Genomic DNA, 18,520 nt, shown 5'->3' on the forward strand with positions numbered 1-18,520 from the left:
GGAAGATAAAAGGAAGAAAGGAAGAATGAAGTGATTTTCATTGAAAAGAAAATAGAGCAATGTTTTTTGAAAGAGTTTTGCTCACAAATATTGTTTACAATTTCATGTCATACTTTGGTGACTTTCATTTGTATATGTTACCAGTTCATGTCCTGCGTATTTTTGTAGTTGACATAATGTTTATACCACTATGCAACTCTCAAATTTTAAAATGCTGTGGAAACTGCATATTTTGAAGCTATGAAAAATAAGGGATTGAAAACAAGTATTTAAACCCCACCATCTGCTTCTTATCCCCCTTCTTGTTCCTGAAGAAATGCAGAAATTAAGCCAAATTTGTAACATTATGGAGTGAAATAAGTTAAATTTGTTGGACTGATCTTAGTGATGGCACTCCAGATGCCTCACCTCCCCGTTATGATTCATGCCTTGCCTAAGTCACGCTCAGCAGCAAGTGCAGTTTTGTATCTTAAGGAATTTTGCAGCTGGGAGGCCCTTGAGAGAGAAAGTTATCCAACCTCTTAGTTGTACAGATTAGAAATTTGGGACCCAGATCTCCTAATTCTGGTCCAGTGCTCTTTCCACCATTCTGTGTAGCCTCTGTAACCCAGACTGCAGTTAGACTTCTAAGTACACAGCCTTTTCTTTTCTACTCCTTTTCTTTTCTTTTTTCTTTTCTTTATTGTTGAGGTATAATTGACATATGACATTATTAGATGGCCTTTCTACTGTTGATGAAGATTTACAAGTGCTTGTCCTAATAGCATTTTCTTTTTTTAGAGACTCACTCACCTAACCTTCTAAATACATTAGCAGACTTTATCAAACCCCTTATGGCCTGGATTTTACACTTGTCATTGGTTATTAGGTCTATAGCTGATGCCCTTTATGGCAGTGATTCTGTGATTTTTCCAGGAACCAGATTTACCAAGTTCCAACTTAATACTGGTTTTACTCCCTGTTTTTGCTTTTTCCTTTCCATTCCTTACCCCCTGCCAGATGGTGGAGACTTCTTGGTTCTGGGTAAAATCCACATATCTGGTGATGGATAATAAATTAAACAATCTAGGCCTTTTGAAATGTGATTCTTTGACTTTTTTTTTTGATGTGGACCATTTTTAAAGTCTTTATTGAATTTATTTCAATATCGCTTCTGTTTTATGTTTTGGTTTTCTGGCCAGGAGGCATGTGGGATCTTAGCTCCCCGACCAGGGGATCGAACCCACACCTGCTGCATTGGAAGGTGAAGTCTTAACCAATGGACTGCCAGGGAAGTCCCTCTTTGACTTATCTTTTAAATTTTTTCTCATTGGTAAAGTGAGATAATAATAGCTACCTCATACCTCATAGGGTAGTCATAGAATTGAATGAATATGTATTTGATGTAATTAAAAATAATAATGAATAGTAAATAGGATCTTTTAAACTCTTGACCATTTTAGGAATCCAGTAGATTTAAATGCTATGGTCTACTGTGTTGAAAGGAAATGTTAAGAGTACTCTGTTATTTTACTTTAATGCAAAGTCCCCCTCCTTTTCTGTTTTTTTCTTAAAACTAGGTGCTAGCATAGTTATGGGGTGCTGTAAGTGATGGTTGCAAGGAACAATTGTAGGGCTTCCCTGGTGGCACAGTGGTTAAGAATCTGCCTGCTAATGCAGGGGACACTGGTTCGAGCCCTGGTCTAGGAAGATCTCACATGCCGCGGAGTAACTAAGCCCGTGCACCACAACCACCGAGCCTGCGCTCGAGAGCCTGCGCGCCACAAATACTGAAGCCTGTATGCCTAGAGCCTGTGCTCTGCAAGCCTGGGCACAGCAATGAAGAGTAGCCCCCGCTCACTGCAACTAGAGAAAGCCCGCGTGAGGCAACAAAGACCCAACATAGCCAAAAATAAAATTAAAAAAAACCAAAAAGGAACAATTGTAAATTTTATAACTGAGCTTTTAGTTAACTTTCCAGCTGAAAGACTGTCCAGTTCTACAACAAACTTTGACTTACCTTTATAAAAGGGTAAGCCACTTCATTTTCCTTGTCTGTAAGGTTGGGATAATACCTTTTATGGTATTAAATGTTAAAAGAACATAGGAGCCATCTCCCACATTGTTAAAAGAACAATATGGGTCAATATAAGCTCAGAATGAATAATGACAATAATGGATTATAACCCACTGAATAAAGTAAGCAAATAAAATACAAAGGGGATAGAGGAAAAGCTCCTCTAGAATGCCAGCTAATAAATGTAGAAGGAATAATAAAATTAGAAAAATGACTATTTTGCAATCATTATAGTAATAATTGATTCATGGAGGAATCAACAATGGAAAGTTGAAGAGGAACAGGATATTTTCATAGTTTCAAAGTATTTCCCCAGTTACAAAGTATTTCAGTTACAAAGGGATATATGGTAACTTTATAGTGGAGAGACTGAGGGATACCACCTTGACCAGGTGATCACCTCCTGATGGGGGTCAGGGGTCACCTAGAAGGACACGTAGCACCTCTGTGCTCTTCATGCCCAAAATGTTTTACCTGAATCTATGAGGAAATTTCAGAGAAACCAACTTGAGGGGTTTTGTAAGACAATTTTTCAAAAATATTAAGGTCGTGAAAGTAAAAAACGACCACAGAACTGTTCCAGATTGAAAGAGACTAAAGAGACTTGACACGTAAATGAAATGCATGATCCTAGATTGGATCTTGCATCAGGGGAGAAAATTGACATGAAGGACGTTATTGGGATAATTGGTGAAATTTGAGTATGGACTGTATTCCAGATAATAGTATCATATGAGTGTTCAATTTTCTCAATTTGATCATTGTTCTGTGGTTATAAAAGAGAATGTTCTTGTTTTTATTTTTTATTTTTTTGTCCTTGTTTTTAAAATGTACATGTCAAAATATTTAACATTAGGGGCATGATGATGTCTGTAGCTAACTCTCAAATGGTTTAGAAAAAAACAGAGCAAGCAAATGGGGCAAAGTACAGGGAATCTGGGTGAAGAGTGTACTGGAATCATTTGTACTAACCTTGCAATTTCTATACGTTTGAAATAATTTCAAAATAATTTTTCTTGAAACCTGCTGTCTCTAAGGAATTACTAAATGCTGTAATGAGTGGAGTGCTACTTTCATCATTAAAATAGTATAATGGGTTCAAAATCTCTTGGGTAACTGATCTTCCTTTTCATTTTTTTTTCCTACGTGCGTTTTGATTAGTTGTCACAAGATGCCTGTTGAGAGTAGCTAGGATCTAATGGGTAGGTTTTTTTTTTTTTCTGGCTGCGTCAGGTCTTAGTTGCCTGCGGCACACAGGATCTTCGTTGAGGCCTGCGGGATCTTTCGTTGTGGTGCGTGGGCTTTTATCTAGTTGTGGCGCGTGGGCTCCAGGGCGAGTGGGCTCTGTAGTTTGCGGCACGTGGGCTCTAGTTGAGGCGTGCGAGCTCAGTAGTTGTGGCGCACGGGCTTAGTTGCCCCGTGGCATGTGGGATCTTAGTTCTCTGACCAGGGATTGAACCTGTGTCCCCTGCATTGGAAGGCGGATTCTTTACCACTGGACCACGAGGGAAGTCCCTCAGTAGGCATTTTTTTTTTTAAAGTGAAGCTAAAACAGTTTTTAATACACGCAATTACTTCTGCTTTTTCTATAAAAAATATAACTTGCAGAAAAGTTGATATATTGATGAGATTCAATCTTAAAAGATAGGGAATTCCCTGGTGGTCCAGTGGTTAGGACTCTGCACTTTCACCATCAAGGGCGTGGGTTCAATCCCTGGTTGGGGAACTACGATCCTGCAAGCCGTGTGGCCAAAAAAAAAAAAAAAGAAAAAAAAACAGAAAAGATTCATGATATACTATTTAGCTTACAGTAAGAGTTAAAAGAAATGAACTCTGCCAAGCCCATGTTAAGTACCAATGACATATTACAAGCCTGAGTTATTTAAATATTTGCTTCCCTTCATTTCCTGAGGAAATTTGTAGCATCTTTCTTTTGTCTCTGTTCTGGGCCTTTTCTTGGCTTTTGGTGACTCTGATCTAATCTGTTCAGGACATGGATGCGACTGCAGATTATCATACTAAGTGAAGAAGTCAGAGAGAGAAAGACAAATACCATATGGTATCACTTATATGTGGAATCTAAAATATGGCACAAATGAACCTATCTACGAAACAGAAACAGACTCACTGACATAGAGAACAGACTTTTGGTTGCCAGGGGGGAGAGGGGATGATGGAGGGATGAAGTGGGAGTTTGAAGTTAGTAGGTGAAAACTATTACATATAGAATGGATAAACAACAAGGTCCTACTGTATAGTACAGGGAACTATATTCAGTATCCTGGGATAAACCATAATGGAAAAGAATATAAAAAAGAATGTCTGTATGTGTATAACTGAGTCACTTTGCTGTACAGCAGAAATTAACACATTGTAAGTCAACTATATTTCAATGAAAAAAATTTAAAAAAAAATCTGTTCAGGAATGCTAATTTTAAAAGAAAGGTGTTAATTAACCTATTTTATACTGTTACTTTGTGAGCACTAATTGCTCTTAATTTCTTATCCTTCATCTTGTTCCTAACATACCAAAGGCTTTTAATTCCTGGTTAATGATTTCTCCACTGCCTTCTTAAAGGGAGCATATTCTTTTTCTTCCAAACCTTGTAAAGCCACCAAATGAAATAGATTATGCTCTGAGTAAATTTACCCAGGTTTGTTTAAAGTAATTTAGGTAGGACAATTATTTATTTCAAATCAGAAAAAGGATTGATTAAACAAAAATAAGGATTGTCATCCGTTGTTGAACCCACAAACAATAAAAACAAATAAAATATTGGTTAATGCACACTACTTCTAAAGCAGTATAATAGTATTTGTCATACTTTTATAATTAATAAGATTTTCATCTGTATTATTTAATGTATTAGGTTGAACCATATAAAGTTGCCAGTCCAACTTATAAAAATGGAAAATTTTTGTAGTTTTAACTTAGCATGTGATTTTAGAGGCTCTTAAATTCACTTACAGTTTTTGTCACTTTAAAATTCACCTTCAGGGGCTTCCCTGGTGGCGCAGTGGTTGAGAGTCCACCTGCCGATGCAGGGGACATGGGTTCGTGCCCCGGTCCGGGAGGATCCCACATGCCGCGGAGCGGCTGGGCCTGTGAGCCATGGCCGCTGAGCCTGCATGTCCGGAGCCTGTGCTCCACAAAGGGAGGGGCCGTGGCAGTGAGGGGCCTGCGTACTGCAAAAAAAAAAAAAAAAATTCACCTTCATAGTAGCTATTTTGCATACAGACAAATACATATTGAATGTATAGCCCCTTAATCTGAAATTTCTCTTTAAAACTAATATGCAGTTAGATGAATTTCAAATGACAGGAGTAATTATGATGCTTGGTGAAAAAAGCAGGATACAGATTATGTATTGCTAGTATAACTAAGCTATGTTATAAAGCAAGAAATATGCAAAACATTACTGTATTGTTAACTATTCTTTATGTATATTTGAAGATATAAGGTATATCATTATTTAGAAATTTATATATTTAAATCAGTTCTATTGAGGTATATAACTTGCATACAGTTACATTCTCCAATTTAAGTGTATGATTTGATGCATTTTGACAAATGTGTACATTACCACCACCACAATCAAGATATAGAACATTTCCATCACTGTAAAAAAGTTCCCTTGGTGGCGCAGTGGTTGAGGGTCTGCCTGCCAATGCTAGCGGACGCGGGTTCGTGCCCCGGTCTGGGGGGATCCCGCATGCTGCAGAGCAGCTGGGCCCGCGCATCCGGAGCCTGTGCCCCACAACGGGAGAGGCCGCGACGGTGGGAGGCTCGTGTACCGCCAAAAAAAAAAAAAAAAGTTCCCTTGGGCTTCCCTGGTGGCGCAGTGGTTGAGAGTCTGCCTGCCGATGCAGGGGATGTGGGTTCGTGCCCTGGTCCGGGAGGATCCCACATGCCGCGGAGTGGCTGGGTCCGTGAGCCATGGCCACTGAGCTTGCGCGTCCGGAGCCTGTGCTCTGCAACGGGAGAGGCCACAGCAGTGAGAGGCCCGCGTACTGCAAAAAAAAAAAAAAAAAAAGAGTCATGTACCCCAGTGTTCATTGCAGCTCTATTTACAGTATCCAGGACATGGAAGCAACCTAAGTGTCCATCAGCAGGTGAATGGGTAAAGAAGATGTGGCACATATATACAATGGAATGTTACTCAGCCATAAAAAGAAACAATGAGTTATTTGTAATGAGGTGGATGGACCTAGAATCTGTCATACAGAGTGAAGTAAGTCAGAAAGAGGAAAAGAAATACCGTATGCTAACACATATATATGGAATCTAAGAAAAAAAAAAAAGGTCATGAAGAACCCAGGGGCAAGATGGGAATAAAGACACAGACCTACTAGAGAATGGACTTGAGGATATGGGGAGGGGGAAGGGTAAGCTGTGACAAAGTGAGAGAGTGGCATGGACATACATACACTACCAAACGTAAAATAGATAGCTAGTGGGAAGCAGCCACATAGCACAAGGAGATCAGCTCGGTGCTTTGTGACCACCTAGAGGGGTGGGATAGGGAGGGTGGGAGGGAGGGAGACGCAAGAGGGAAGAGATAAGGGAACATATGTATATGTATAACTGATTCACTTTGTTATAAAGCAGAAACTAACACACCATTGTAAAGCAATTATACTCCAATAAAGATGTTAAAAAAAAAAAAAAAAAGAATCCGCCTGCCAATGCAGGGGACACGGGTTCAAGCCCTGGCCTGGGAAGATCCCACATGCCGTGGAGCAACTAAACCCACGTGCCACAACTACTGAGCCTGTGCTCTAGAGCCCACGAGCCACAACTGCTGAGCTTGGGTGCCACAGCTACTGAAGCCCACACGCCTAGAGCCCGTGCTCTGCAGCAAGAGAAGCCACCGCAATGAGAAGCCCACGCACCTCAACAAAGAGTAGCCCCCACTCGCCACAACTAGCGAAAAGCCCGCACGCAGCAACGAAGACCCAATGCAGCCAAAAATAAATAAATATATTTTTTTAAATATTGCTTAATTTCTCTTGAGATTTCTTCTTTGACCCATGTGTTATTTAGAAATGTATTGTTTAATATCCAAGTATTTGGGGATTTTCCAGCTCTCTTTCTGTTACTGATTTCAAGTTTAATTCCCTATGGTGTAAGAGCAGATGTTGTATGAGTTTTATTCTTTAAAATTTGTTAAGATGTATTTTACGGCCCAGAACACGGTCTGTCTTGGTGAATATTCCATGTGAGCTTGAGAAGAATGTGTATTCTGCTGTTGTTGGATGAATAGTTAATAGATGTCAATTAGAGCCAGTTGATTGATGGTGCTGTGAGTTCAACTATGTCTTTACTGATTTTCTGCCAGCTGGATCTGTCCATTCTGATAGAGGGTTGTTGAAGTTTCCATCTCTAGTAGAGGATTCATCCATTTCTCCAGCAGCTCTATCAGTTTTTGCCTCATGTAGTTTGATGCTCTGTTGTTAGGTACAAACACATTAAGGATTGTTAAGTCTTCTTGAAAGATTGTCATCTTTAGCATTGTGTAATTATTCCTGATAACTTGCCTTGGTTTGAAGTCAGCCCTGTCTGAGATAAGTATTTCACTCCACTCTCTTCTTGCTTGCTTCGTTTCTTAAGACAAGTTGGATGTAATTCTTATCAATAGGTAAGGTGTATCTTTTTCTAGCTTCTTTGAGGATTTTTTCTTTTATCTTTTTGATTTTCTGTGTTTTAAAAATCACATGCCTAGGTGTAGTTTTCTGGGCATTTTTTCTGCTTGGTGTTCTCTTAGCTTCCTGGATCTGTGGTTTGTGTCTGACATTAATTTGGGGGAAATTCTCAGTCATTGTTTCAGATTCTTCTTTTCTCTTTCTTTTCCTTCTAGATTTCCATTACACATATTTTATACCTTGTGTAGTTGTCCCACAGTTCCTGGGTATTGTATTCTGGTTGTTTTCCTTTTTTTTTAAATCAACATTTAAAAAATATATATTTATTTATTTGGTTGAGCTGGGTCTTAGTTGAGGCAGGCGGGCTCCTTAGTTGCGGCTCACCGGCTCTTTAGTTGCGGCACTTGGGCTCCTTAGTTGCAGCATGCATGTGGGATCTAGTTCCCTGGACAGGGATTGAATCTGGGCCCCCTGCATTGGCAGGCGGACTCTTAACCACTGTGCCACCAGAGAAGCGCTGGCTTGCATTATTTCTGATGAGAAGTCTGATATTAAATATTTATCTTTATTCTTTTGAACAAAAAGTGTCTCTACCCTCTCCCTGCTTTTAAGATTTTCTTTTTATCTCTAATTTTCTGTAATTTGATTATAAGGTGCCTTAGTATGTTTTTTGTTTTAATTTTTATTTTATATTGGAGTAGAGTTGATTAACAATGTTGTGTTAGTTTCAGGTATACAGCGACGTGATTCAGTTATACATATATCTATTCTTTTTCAAACTCTTTTCCCATTTAGGTTATTGCAGAGTATTGAGCAGAGTTCCCCTGTGCTATACAGTAGGTCCTTGTTGGCTATCTGTTTTAAATATATAGTATGGTTTTCTTTATGTTTCTTCTGTGTGGAGTTCATTGAACTTCTTGTATATGTGTTTATAGTTTTTATCAGTTTTGGAAAATTTTTGACCTTTTTTTTTCAAATATTTTTGTCCTCCTTTTGCCCCTTTTCTGAAACCCCAGTTATGTGTACTGCTTGATATTGTCCCATTGGTCACTGGTGCTGCGTTTTATTTTTTGGTCTTTTTCTTTTTTTTTCCCCCCTGTGTGCTTTATTTCAGGTAGTTGTTTTGCTGTGTCTTCAAGTTCACACATCTTTTCTTTTGCAGGGTCTAATATGCTGTTAATCCCATCTGTGAATTTTTTATTTTAGATATTATAATTTTCATGTCTAGAAGTTACATTTGGTTAGTTTTTATATCTTCCCTCTTGCTCTTCATCATGTCCATGTTTTGTTATGGAGCATATTTCTAATAGCTGTTTTGATGTCCTCATCTCCTAATTCCATCATCTCTCTTATTTCTTGGTCTGTTTCTAATGATTGATTTTTAAATCCTGGTTGTGAGTCATTTTCCTGCTTTTTTTATTTTTTATTTTATTTATTTATTATTTTTGGCTGCATTGGGTCCTTGTTGCTACGCGCGGGCTTTCTCTAGTTGCGGCGAGCAGGAGCTTCTCTTCATTGCGGTGCGTAGGCTTCTCATTGCGGTGCGTGGGCTTCTCATCGTGGTGGCTTCTCTTGTTGCAGACCATGGGCTCTAGGCTCACGGGCTTCAGTAGTTGTGGCACACGGGCTTAGTTGCTCTGCGGCACATGGGATCTTCCCAGACCAGGGCTCGAATCCGTGTCCCCTGCATTGGCAGGTGGATTCTTCACCACTGTGCCACCAGGGAAGCCCTCCTGCTTCTTTCAATGTCTGGTAGTTTTTGACTGGATGCTGGACATTGCATATCTTATGTTTGGGGGTGCTGCGTTTCATTCTGTTCTTTTAAAGGGTGTTAAACTTTGTTTTGATGCTTACTTCAGTTACTTGTGATCAGTTGGATCCTTTCAAATCTTGCTTTTAAGCTTTATTAGGGTAGATATAGAATAGGCTGTAGCCCCATTACAAAGCAGTATCCTTTCCAGGACTCTAATAGATGCCCCTTTTATTAACAGGGTCTTTCTACTCTGGCTAGTAGATCCACAAACTAGTCCCAGATGTCTGAAATCCAGGAATTGTTCAGCTTACTGCTTTCTGAGAGTTCTTTCCCTAGCCTCCACCCCACACATGTAGATCATTCTGCAGAATATTCCAGTGACCTCCTCTGCAGATGCCCAGAATTCTCTCCGTATGTGGCTCCTTCCTCTTATATTTTGCTCTTCAAATTCTTACTGCCTCAGCCTCTCTGAACTCCAGTCTCTGTCTCATCAATTCAGCAAGATTATTGGGTTCTGTTTTAGTTTCCTTTCCCTGCTTTGCAGCTTGGGGATTTCCTTTAGGCAGTAAGCTCTGGCAGTTATAGGGCTCACCTTGTTTTTCTCTCTGAGATCATAGGTCTTCACTGCAGTTGTCCAGCGTCTGAAAAATTGTTTCATATATTTTGTCCAGTTTCCTAGTTTATGGTGGAAGGGCAATTTCCTTACTAGTTAATCCTTCATATGCTGAAGCAGAAGTCCTGTATAAATTTTATACTTTGTAAACTTCTTAGAATAATCAGAAGAAATAAAGTCTGTCCTTTTACCTTTTAACCAGTTCACTCCATCTTCATACTCCCTCTTCTGGATTTGTATTTGCTATAGAAGAAATTGATTTCATGTTCTGTTGAAACTTTAATGCAATATATATTCTTAAGTTATTTGCAAGTGAGTGCATCTCAAAATACAGGTTCATGCTAGATTTTACAATTTCTCTTAATATGGTGGGGTGTGTGTGTGTGCATGTTTTTTCTGTTGTTTATTAACTAATTTCTGTCCCAAAGCTAAATGATCTTCATTCTGAGCATTGCAGGTGAGACCTCTCTCTCTTACTCTCTTTCCACATACATACAGCCCTAAAATCATTGGAGAGGCTAAGTGGCTTTTTGTTTAAGTTGCTTTGGGCTATTGATACAATTCTTGTTATTGTCACTTGTAACTTAACTCAATATTTGTTTGCTACTCTTATCTTTTTCACTTGAGTAATGCTAATGTAAAAATGTGTAACCACATAAACAGTGTTTGACTTGCCTGATTTCCCGCCCCCTACAGGTGGTATAGCTGTATGCTGGGAAAGAAATGCAGCCTGGCTCCTCTGAAGGAAGAACTTCGAATACAAGGGGTAAGGCTTTGTCTTTACTATTCTGGTGTATCCACTTTTGATGGTACTTGGAGTATAGATAGAACTTTCCTTTATACCTAGAAGCTCTAAATGTGCTTTTTGTTTGTTTAATTTTTGCTTGTTTATTTTTTAATGTTGTAATTTGGGGGCTAAAGGGAACTGTTTATAAATTATTAAAATAAGGTCTTCTTTGACCAATAAGAAAAGATGGGGAAAACAGGATGAGTAGAATGTCAGAGAGAAACCAGACATCAAAAAACCTGGTGGCTGCCTACCACTGACCCCACATCTGACTCCATTATAACTGCAGAAACTGAAGCTAAGGGGCTTGTTCCAGGTCACACGTCTAGTTCACACGTCTAGTTATCAACAAACAGCTGAAACCAGAACAATTTTCAGTCCGGTGTGCGATCTTCACCCCACTATGGTGTGACCCGCACAAGTTCAGCCCCTTGCTTTTGTTTTGAAAAGCAGGTGACAAATACATACTTCCCCAACTCCCCTCCCAGTTTATGGTGTTTGGGCGTGAATAGGCAGGAGCAGGATGACTTTTCAGAGAAGGGGGTCAGATGTGGGTTCAGCGGTAGAACCAAGTTTCTGATTTCAGTTTTCTTTCTGACATTCTACTCATCCTATTTTCCCCACAACACCTTTTCTTTGTTAAAATTGTAACAGCTAGAAAGTAGTTCTGTTTTCTTTCCTAAAATCTGGTAGACAAAAGGGAGACTACATAGCTGTGTCTAGCTAGGCCTTAGAGGCTCTCTTTCCTAAGCAAAAGAAAACAAAAGAACATTTGAATCATTTTATCAGTGGTTCTCTGAAGGGCTGTGTTTTGAGTGTTTCATATATTGGACCTTCAGGCCAGAACTATAAATTCTCTCGTGTTTTATGGCAGGAAGAAAGCCCACAACTTTGTCGAGAGGTAATTTATTCATTGATTATTAGGCAGCTGTGCATAACTGTTTGGGGATGGTAGTGTTTGTTAACTGATAAAAAGGACGACCAACATATAATTTAACATCAGGCAGGAGCCAGAAACATAGTAGAATTACTAGAATGATGAGATGCTGTGTTTGCTGGTTTCAGGTTCCTAAAGTCACCTACACTGAATTCTGCCAAGGTCGGACAATGAGGTGGGCTTTGGCTTGGAGTTTTTATGATGATGTAACAGTACCAGTAAGTAGAGACCTTCCTTTAGCTTCTCTGAATTCCAGCACATGGTGGGTTTTAGTAGGTCATAAATGAACTAAATCTGTACTGTCCTGTTTTCCTGAAGTTTGCCCCAAATGCTTATGTCAGAATGGAAAGTGGAGGGGCTGCAATGGGGAAATGAGGAGATGTTGGTCAAAGGTTATACTTCCAGTTGTAAGATGAATAAGTTCTTAGGATCTAATGTACGGCATGGTGACTATAGTTAACAATACTGTATTATATACCTTAAAGTTGCTAACAGAATAGATCTTGCATTCTCACCACAAAAAAAGAAGTAATTATGTGAGGTGATTGAGGTGTTAACTAACCTTATTTGGTAGTCATTTCACAATATTTGTGCAACAAATCATCACAGTTGTACACCTTAAACTTACACAATGATATATGCCATTTGTACCTCAATGAAGCTGGAGGAAAAAAAAAAAAGAATGGAAAGTGGTTGTAAACCAGGCATAGTCCTGGAAACCTGACTGTGGTGACTGTGGAACCTTTCTCTGTGAGTTTGTGCACCTCATTGATTCTTACTCAGCAGACATAAATGAGTTGGAAATGCATCTTTTAGGAATTAAAAAATTCAGGTACAAAAACTTTGTGGGTATGGTTATTTTGTTAGATATTCCTCAAGCACTGAAATTGAAGTCTGTTTATTTTCTGTTAACACTGCTGTTTTCCTAGAGTAGCTATCCCCTGGGGTTTCTGGTGGATGTAGAAATTACCATTTGGGGTTGCAGGCTTTTGGTGTGTAAAACTTAGAGATCATTCCAATGAAGGGTTCTGTCTCGGCTTTAAGGTTAGCACTGGAATACTAATGAGTTTTGAAGCTGGGTGATAGTTCATTACCCTATTTTGTCTACTTTGCATGTGCTTGAGCTTGAACATTCTTCCGTAATAGAACGTTTTAAAACATGATTTGTTCCACAAAGTTCTCTTTGTCCTCTGTGTTGCTATATGCAAAAGAAAAACGGTTCTGAACTAGTTAGACCGAACAATTTTTCTGGGCCGTGCTAAGAGGTGGTAATAGAATAGCATCTGTTTGTTCTCACATTTCCCTTGGAAGAATGATTGACTTACTGTTGCCTGGAGCTGTCCGCCTTAATGTTCATGCACACGTTGCTCAGCGTGGGCTGCTTCTTCCCACAGTGTTTACGGAGGCCTAGTACCTGGTCCTTGCCGTCTCTAATCCCCTGTCCACACCACAGGCTTGTTCTGGGTGCTCCTCTCCCAAGCGTGGTCTTGGCCACGCTTGGTCTCCAGAGCCTCTCTTAAATGTTGCTGTGTCTATGAGGCTCTTTCCTTCTCCCATAGGGCAGAGGAGTAGAGACATGTGCAGAAGTACAAGGGGATGATTTGCAGATGTTTCTGAATACATGAGCTCAGATTTGAAACAGACTTTCCTTCCTGTGCTCTGCAGCTAGGTGTGCTGCTGGATTGAAATAAGTTTCCCAGTCAAGTCTGACTGGCCTGCCTGATGGAAGCCTAGACTTGCCTCTCTGCCATGCAGTAGGGTATCTAGAGGTTTGTGTTTGAAATTCTCACTGGTTAAAAAAGATGGTTCTCCTTTTTTTTTTTTTTTTGGTTCTGCTTTTTTGACCTCCCTGAGGGATTATCCTTTCTGTTGTCTTCTAGAACACTAGGGCTTTCCCACCAAATGGTTAAAATCATTAGTAATGTCCTAGCTTATCCCTGTGCAGACACTAACAGCTGCAGGAAAATGGAACTGCACCTGTTTCCAAATGCTTCCTGTTTAACCTGCTTTCTGCACTTGTTGGTACCACAGGCAGAAGAGCTGATAATGAGCTCTGGCACTCTTCAGGCCATCTCAGGGACCAGCGTCACCCTTGCCCTCTTGGATTAGTAGCTATTTCAGATCAGAGTATCAAAGAGTACTATGTTTCTGTGTAGCAAAATCAGCTTACTTTATTTGCTCCCTCCCTCCCTGTCTTTTAGGCCGTCCTTGAGCCCTGTTCATAGTTTCAGCCATCAAAGGATGCCTCTTGCTAAGGGCTTCAGGTTTCTCCCATGCCAGAGTACTCATCCCTCCCCACCACTACCCCCAACCCAAAGTTGTTAATAATGCACTCCCAAGTGTTCCATTAGGTACACTTAAACTGCTACAGGGGAAATGGCAATTTCTGATTTGTGGTAACCCAGCAACAGTTTCTTAGCACTGGTGCCCTTGATCAGCATCTGCTTTCCCAGGGGTAGTCCCAAGGCACTCGGGACGTTTTTAGTGGACTGTCCTCTTTGTTCACCTTCCCTCTACCTGGACCTCTCGAGAGCCACTCCTTGCTTTCTGAAATGGTCACCTCATTTCCTCCCCTTGCTCCTGCCGGTGGTGGGGAGGGAGGAGGATATGCTGCTTTAGGTGAGGAGAGGAAGCCAAGGACTAGAGCTAGTTAAGCAGAAGTATTGACCTACTTCCGCATCCCACCCCCACTCCCGCCTTTTTAGGGTAAATGTGCAAGTTACTATGGCAACTTCTGTTTTCACTTATCTCAGGCCTACTGACTCGTTTCTGTTGGTGCTGAATGCTGAAAAATTCCAATTCACTTCTGATTCAGGTGCCCACACTAAGCCCATTGCTCTTGTCTGGATTTATTTTAACAGCAAAAAGACGAGTCCTAGTGTTGATAGAACTTTGTACATTCATTTTTGACTGATGACAAATATAAGGAAACATATTGTAAGGACGGTTCTTTACAGAATTTTAACAAGCCACTTATAATGCCTCTTTGTCCGAGCTTCTCCTCTAATTGCTCAAGGCATTATTTTAGGTTTGCTTTGCTTTGCTTTCAGAAGTTTGACACTTGTTAAAAGAAAAAGAGAAAATAATGTAGCCATAGTAAATTGTGCACTCTTGGTCTGAGCATTGCCCAGGAACTCTGGTTTTAAAAAATGACCTCCCTGGGTTCAAGACATTTCCTTTGAGCCTGGGTCTTTCCTGTCTAGGGAGTAATAACTAGAGGGCTTTTTGGAGAACAAATGGAGGGAAGGGGTCAAACTAATTATGTAAGCTTGTTAGTGTCAGAGTGGGGGTCCTCTGATAGTGCTCTACTTACTATTCCACAGGTTCTCAAACTAATTCTAGGTAGAGGAGGGATTCCGTGTTGGTGCCCAGGGGATGACAGTTAGGGGCAGATGTAAGGCTCGTACTTCAGGGCTGTCTCTCATTTTAACCAGAGCTGATCTGCTTTTGTCAGTATTATGCATTAATTTTATTTATTGAAAGGATTCTGCTTTTAAGACATGGTTAGAAAACCAGTACTCTACCAGACTGTATATTATGCTGTAAAACAGATGTGATGGTTAGGGAGCTGAGCTCTTGAACAAAACCAAAGCTAAGGCTCCTCCTCTTAATTACTTTTCTTATTAAGCGTGATGTTCATTGTGATAATACCGAAGAAATAAGATACCATTTTCTGTACCTTATGATGATCAGTTTTATGGGAGAGAAAAACATGTGAAGTATTGATACAAAATTTTATATATGAGTAAGTAATGAAATGAATGGTAGGGACCAGAATGGTGTGGAATTAGGGAGTTCAGAAAAGGAAATGGTTCAGGCTAGGCTAGTGTGAGAGGACTTCACGGAGGAGGAATTGTCAGTGTCTGACTCATAGTTGGTGCTTGGTAAGTATTTGTTGAATGTTAAAAGGAATGATGTAGGACTTCTACTAAGGAGCAGCATTGCAAGCAGGACGTTAATAGGTATAGTAGATTTAAAGCAGTGGATATAGTGCTTCAAATTGTGATGTGAATGCTTCACACGCATTATGTCATTTTATTTAAACCTGACAAATCGAATACGTGGTATTATCCCCACTTCCTAGATGAGGAAATTGGAGGCTCTAAAAAGTCAGGTTGGAGCCCAGATTAGTCTGATTTCACAGCCTAAGCTCCTACTCACTGTACTGCCAGAGGACTGCCTTTTATTCCAGCCTAGCCATGTATTAACCTACTTAGGCAACCCTTCATCACCTTGCTTATAGGCCATCCCAACAGCCTTCCATGTAACAGTCACTTGGATTCATCCTAAACTCACCATTCAAAGAATGTATAGCTCCTCAGTGGCTCCTTGGGCCTCCCAAATCTGTCTTTGACTTTCCCTTCCGTCCTAATTGCTCCCTGTTTTCCTGACTGTACTGTCTTCTACGATATTAGAAGTTCCACAGTCTTTTCACGATGCCAGAGTCATAACTGACTTTGTACAGCCTTTGCTCACAGCCCTTTCTCTGATCCTTCCTATGAACTTCCCTCCACTGCAGCCCAGCTCAATTCCAGCTTCTGCATAAAGCCTTCTTAACCATGCAGCCCATAGAAATCTCTCTGGGCTTATCTCTTTCAGTCATTTGTATTCTGCATGAACTTCCTTGTGACCTAGTAGTTTGTATTGGTATTCTGTTTAACTGTGGCGTGGTGGATAACACCAAAACTATTGCATAGTGTATAGAAAAAGCCTTTTGTGTGCTGGCCCCTGTCTAGCTTTATGTTGAGCAGGTTACTTTTCTAAGTTTCAGTTTCCTCATCTATAAGATGGGGGTAATAATAGTACCTACCACATAGGGTTTTGAGGATTAAATATAATTAACACAGTGCCTGGTATATAGTAAATGCTCAGTAAAATATATTGTATTGTCATTCCCCACCATTCCTTCTCACCCACCTCCATATTTGATGCCCCAGTAATGCTGAGCTTCTGCTCTCTGATCCCTCTCCAGGAGATTCCTCTCTGACCATCAGACTCTCATCTATCAAGTTAGTTCAGATACTGCCATCTGTGAAGTTTGCCCTCACTCTTCCTAAATTGATATTGGGATCCTGCTCCTGTGTTCACTCTTTGTCCATATTGTGTCTTCTACATGGCATCAACCTAGTATAGTGTCTGGTCCTCAAATAATAATTATTAAATAAATGAAAATGAAGGAATAAATGATGTGGTACAGTGATTCTCAGACTTTTCCACTGAAGTATCAGCTATAGGAGGAAATGTTTTCTGACAAATCCCTGGGCATCAGGGTGACAATAAAGAATTTCCCAGGAAGCACTCTGTACTCTTGAAGTCTCTTCTTTTCTCTTTAATATGCATTTGAATTTTGTATTGTATTCCATAATATATATCTTTGTTTTTAGTTTTTGAAGTTAAATAATTTTAATATTGAGTCGATTGACAGTCTAGGAAGACACCTAGTGTTTACCTATCAATCACCTACGTTGACTGTTGACAGCTCATGGCTATTCTTGTTTCATCTGTATTCCATATACTCCTTCCCCCTGCCCTGACGATTCTGAAGCAAATCTCAGACAGTATATTATCCATAACCATTTTCATATTTATCTGTAAAAGGTAAAGATTCTTTAAAAAAAAACATAACCACAATAATTTATAATTCCTTCATGTTGGCTGTATAGTTGATCAAATTTTTCTTACTGTCTCAGATGTTTTAAAGTTTGTCAAACTAGAGTCTTACTAAGTTTTATGTGTTGCAGTTGATAGATATATCCTTTGAATTGCTTTTAGTATGGTTGTCCACCCCCTCTTTCCCCCATCTGTCACCCACTCCCTTGTAATTTATTTGTTAAAGAAAATGGGATATTTGTCCTATAGAGTTTTTTATATCTGGATTTTTCTGAGTGCATCTCCATGGTGTTAATATGTTCCTCAGACCCTGTCTTTCCTATAAATTGGCAGTTAGAGCCAGAGGCATGATCAGATATTGTACAGTTTTGATGGGGGGTGGGGGAGGAGACTGCTTTCTAGGTGGTGTGTGGTATGCTTCAGAACTTCCATCAGGAGGCACATAATGTTTGCTTTTGTCTTCTTACAATGTGAGCAGTCATTGATGATCATTGCCTGGATCCATTAATTCATTTAGAGTTGCAGAATGTTGATATTCCGATTCTATTATTCCTTCTTTATTGCTAAAGTACTTATAAAGAGAAACTTCCCCTTATCAACTATTTGGTTACGTTGAGGTACAGTTCATCTGGTAAAGGCAGGATAAATGCTTGATTATTTTGCTTTACTTTTCAGTTTTAAGAATAATGAGTTAGTGGTTCCCTAGCATCTCCCAGAAGTGACCAAAGAGGGTGGTTTAGGTTTTGTTTTTAGACTATTATGAATTCATGGATTTACACTTTCAGTATTTTTCAGTCTGTTACACTTATTATCTTTATTGATGCACAGATTATGTCCCATCTTTGCCCATGGGGTGTTTATTCAAGTTGGATGCTGAGTCGTCTTATCATACTAGAGTCTTGGGTAGTAGCTCCCTTTCTGTCTAGTATGACAGGTTGCTCCCCCCAAAAATACGTTTTTTTTTTTCTTCCCCAGAGCTGGCAGCAACTATTTTTCGATTTTGTTTTTAAAGATAAAATACATCCTAGTTCCGACTTTCTATTTAGTTTCTACTTAACTTCACCAATTGTCTATCTATATCTCCTGTTCAAAAATTCCATGCCAAAAATCTCAGTCCTTGA

At 39.7% G+C, this 18,520-nt stretch overlaps 1 protein-coding gene across 4 annotated transcripts in view; it reads left to right on the forward strand.

The window, feature by feature from the left end:
- METTL16 (methyltransferase 16, RNA N6-adenosine) overlaps positions 1-18,520 on the forward strand; it is a 63,447-nt gene that overhangs the window by 31,036 nt on the left and 13,891 nt on the right. For 2 of the 4 annotated variants that reach the window (XM_082678366.1, XM_082678367.1), the window contains 2 exons: positions 10,762-10,831; positions 11,918-12,007. In XM_082678366.1, the coding sequence (XP_082534492.1) occupies positions 10,762-10,831; positions 11,918-12,007 (160 nt within the window). Of the gene's footprint in view, positions 1-10,761; positions 10,832-11,917; positions 12,008-16,761; positions 16,968-18,520 lie in introns of those variants that run through there. The other 2 variants (XM_082678368.1, XM_082678369.1) reach the window with 2 other exon arrangements.

Source organism: Grampus griseus, assembly GCF_964374135.1.
Source record: "Grampus griseus genome assembly, chromosome: 20".
NCBI classification, from domain to species: Eukaryota; Metazoa; Chordata; class Mammalia; order Artiodactyla; family Delphinidae; genus Grampus; species Grampus griseus.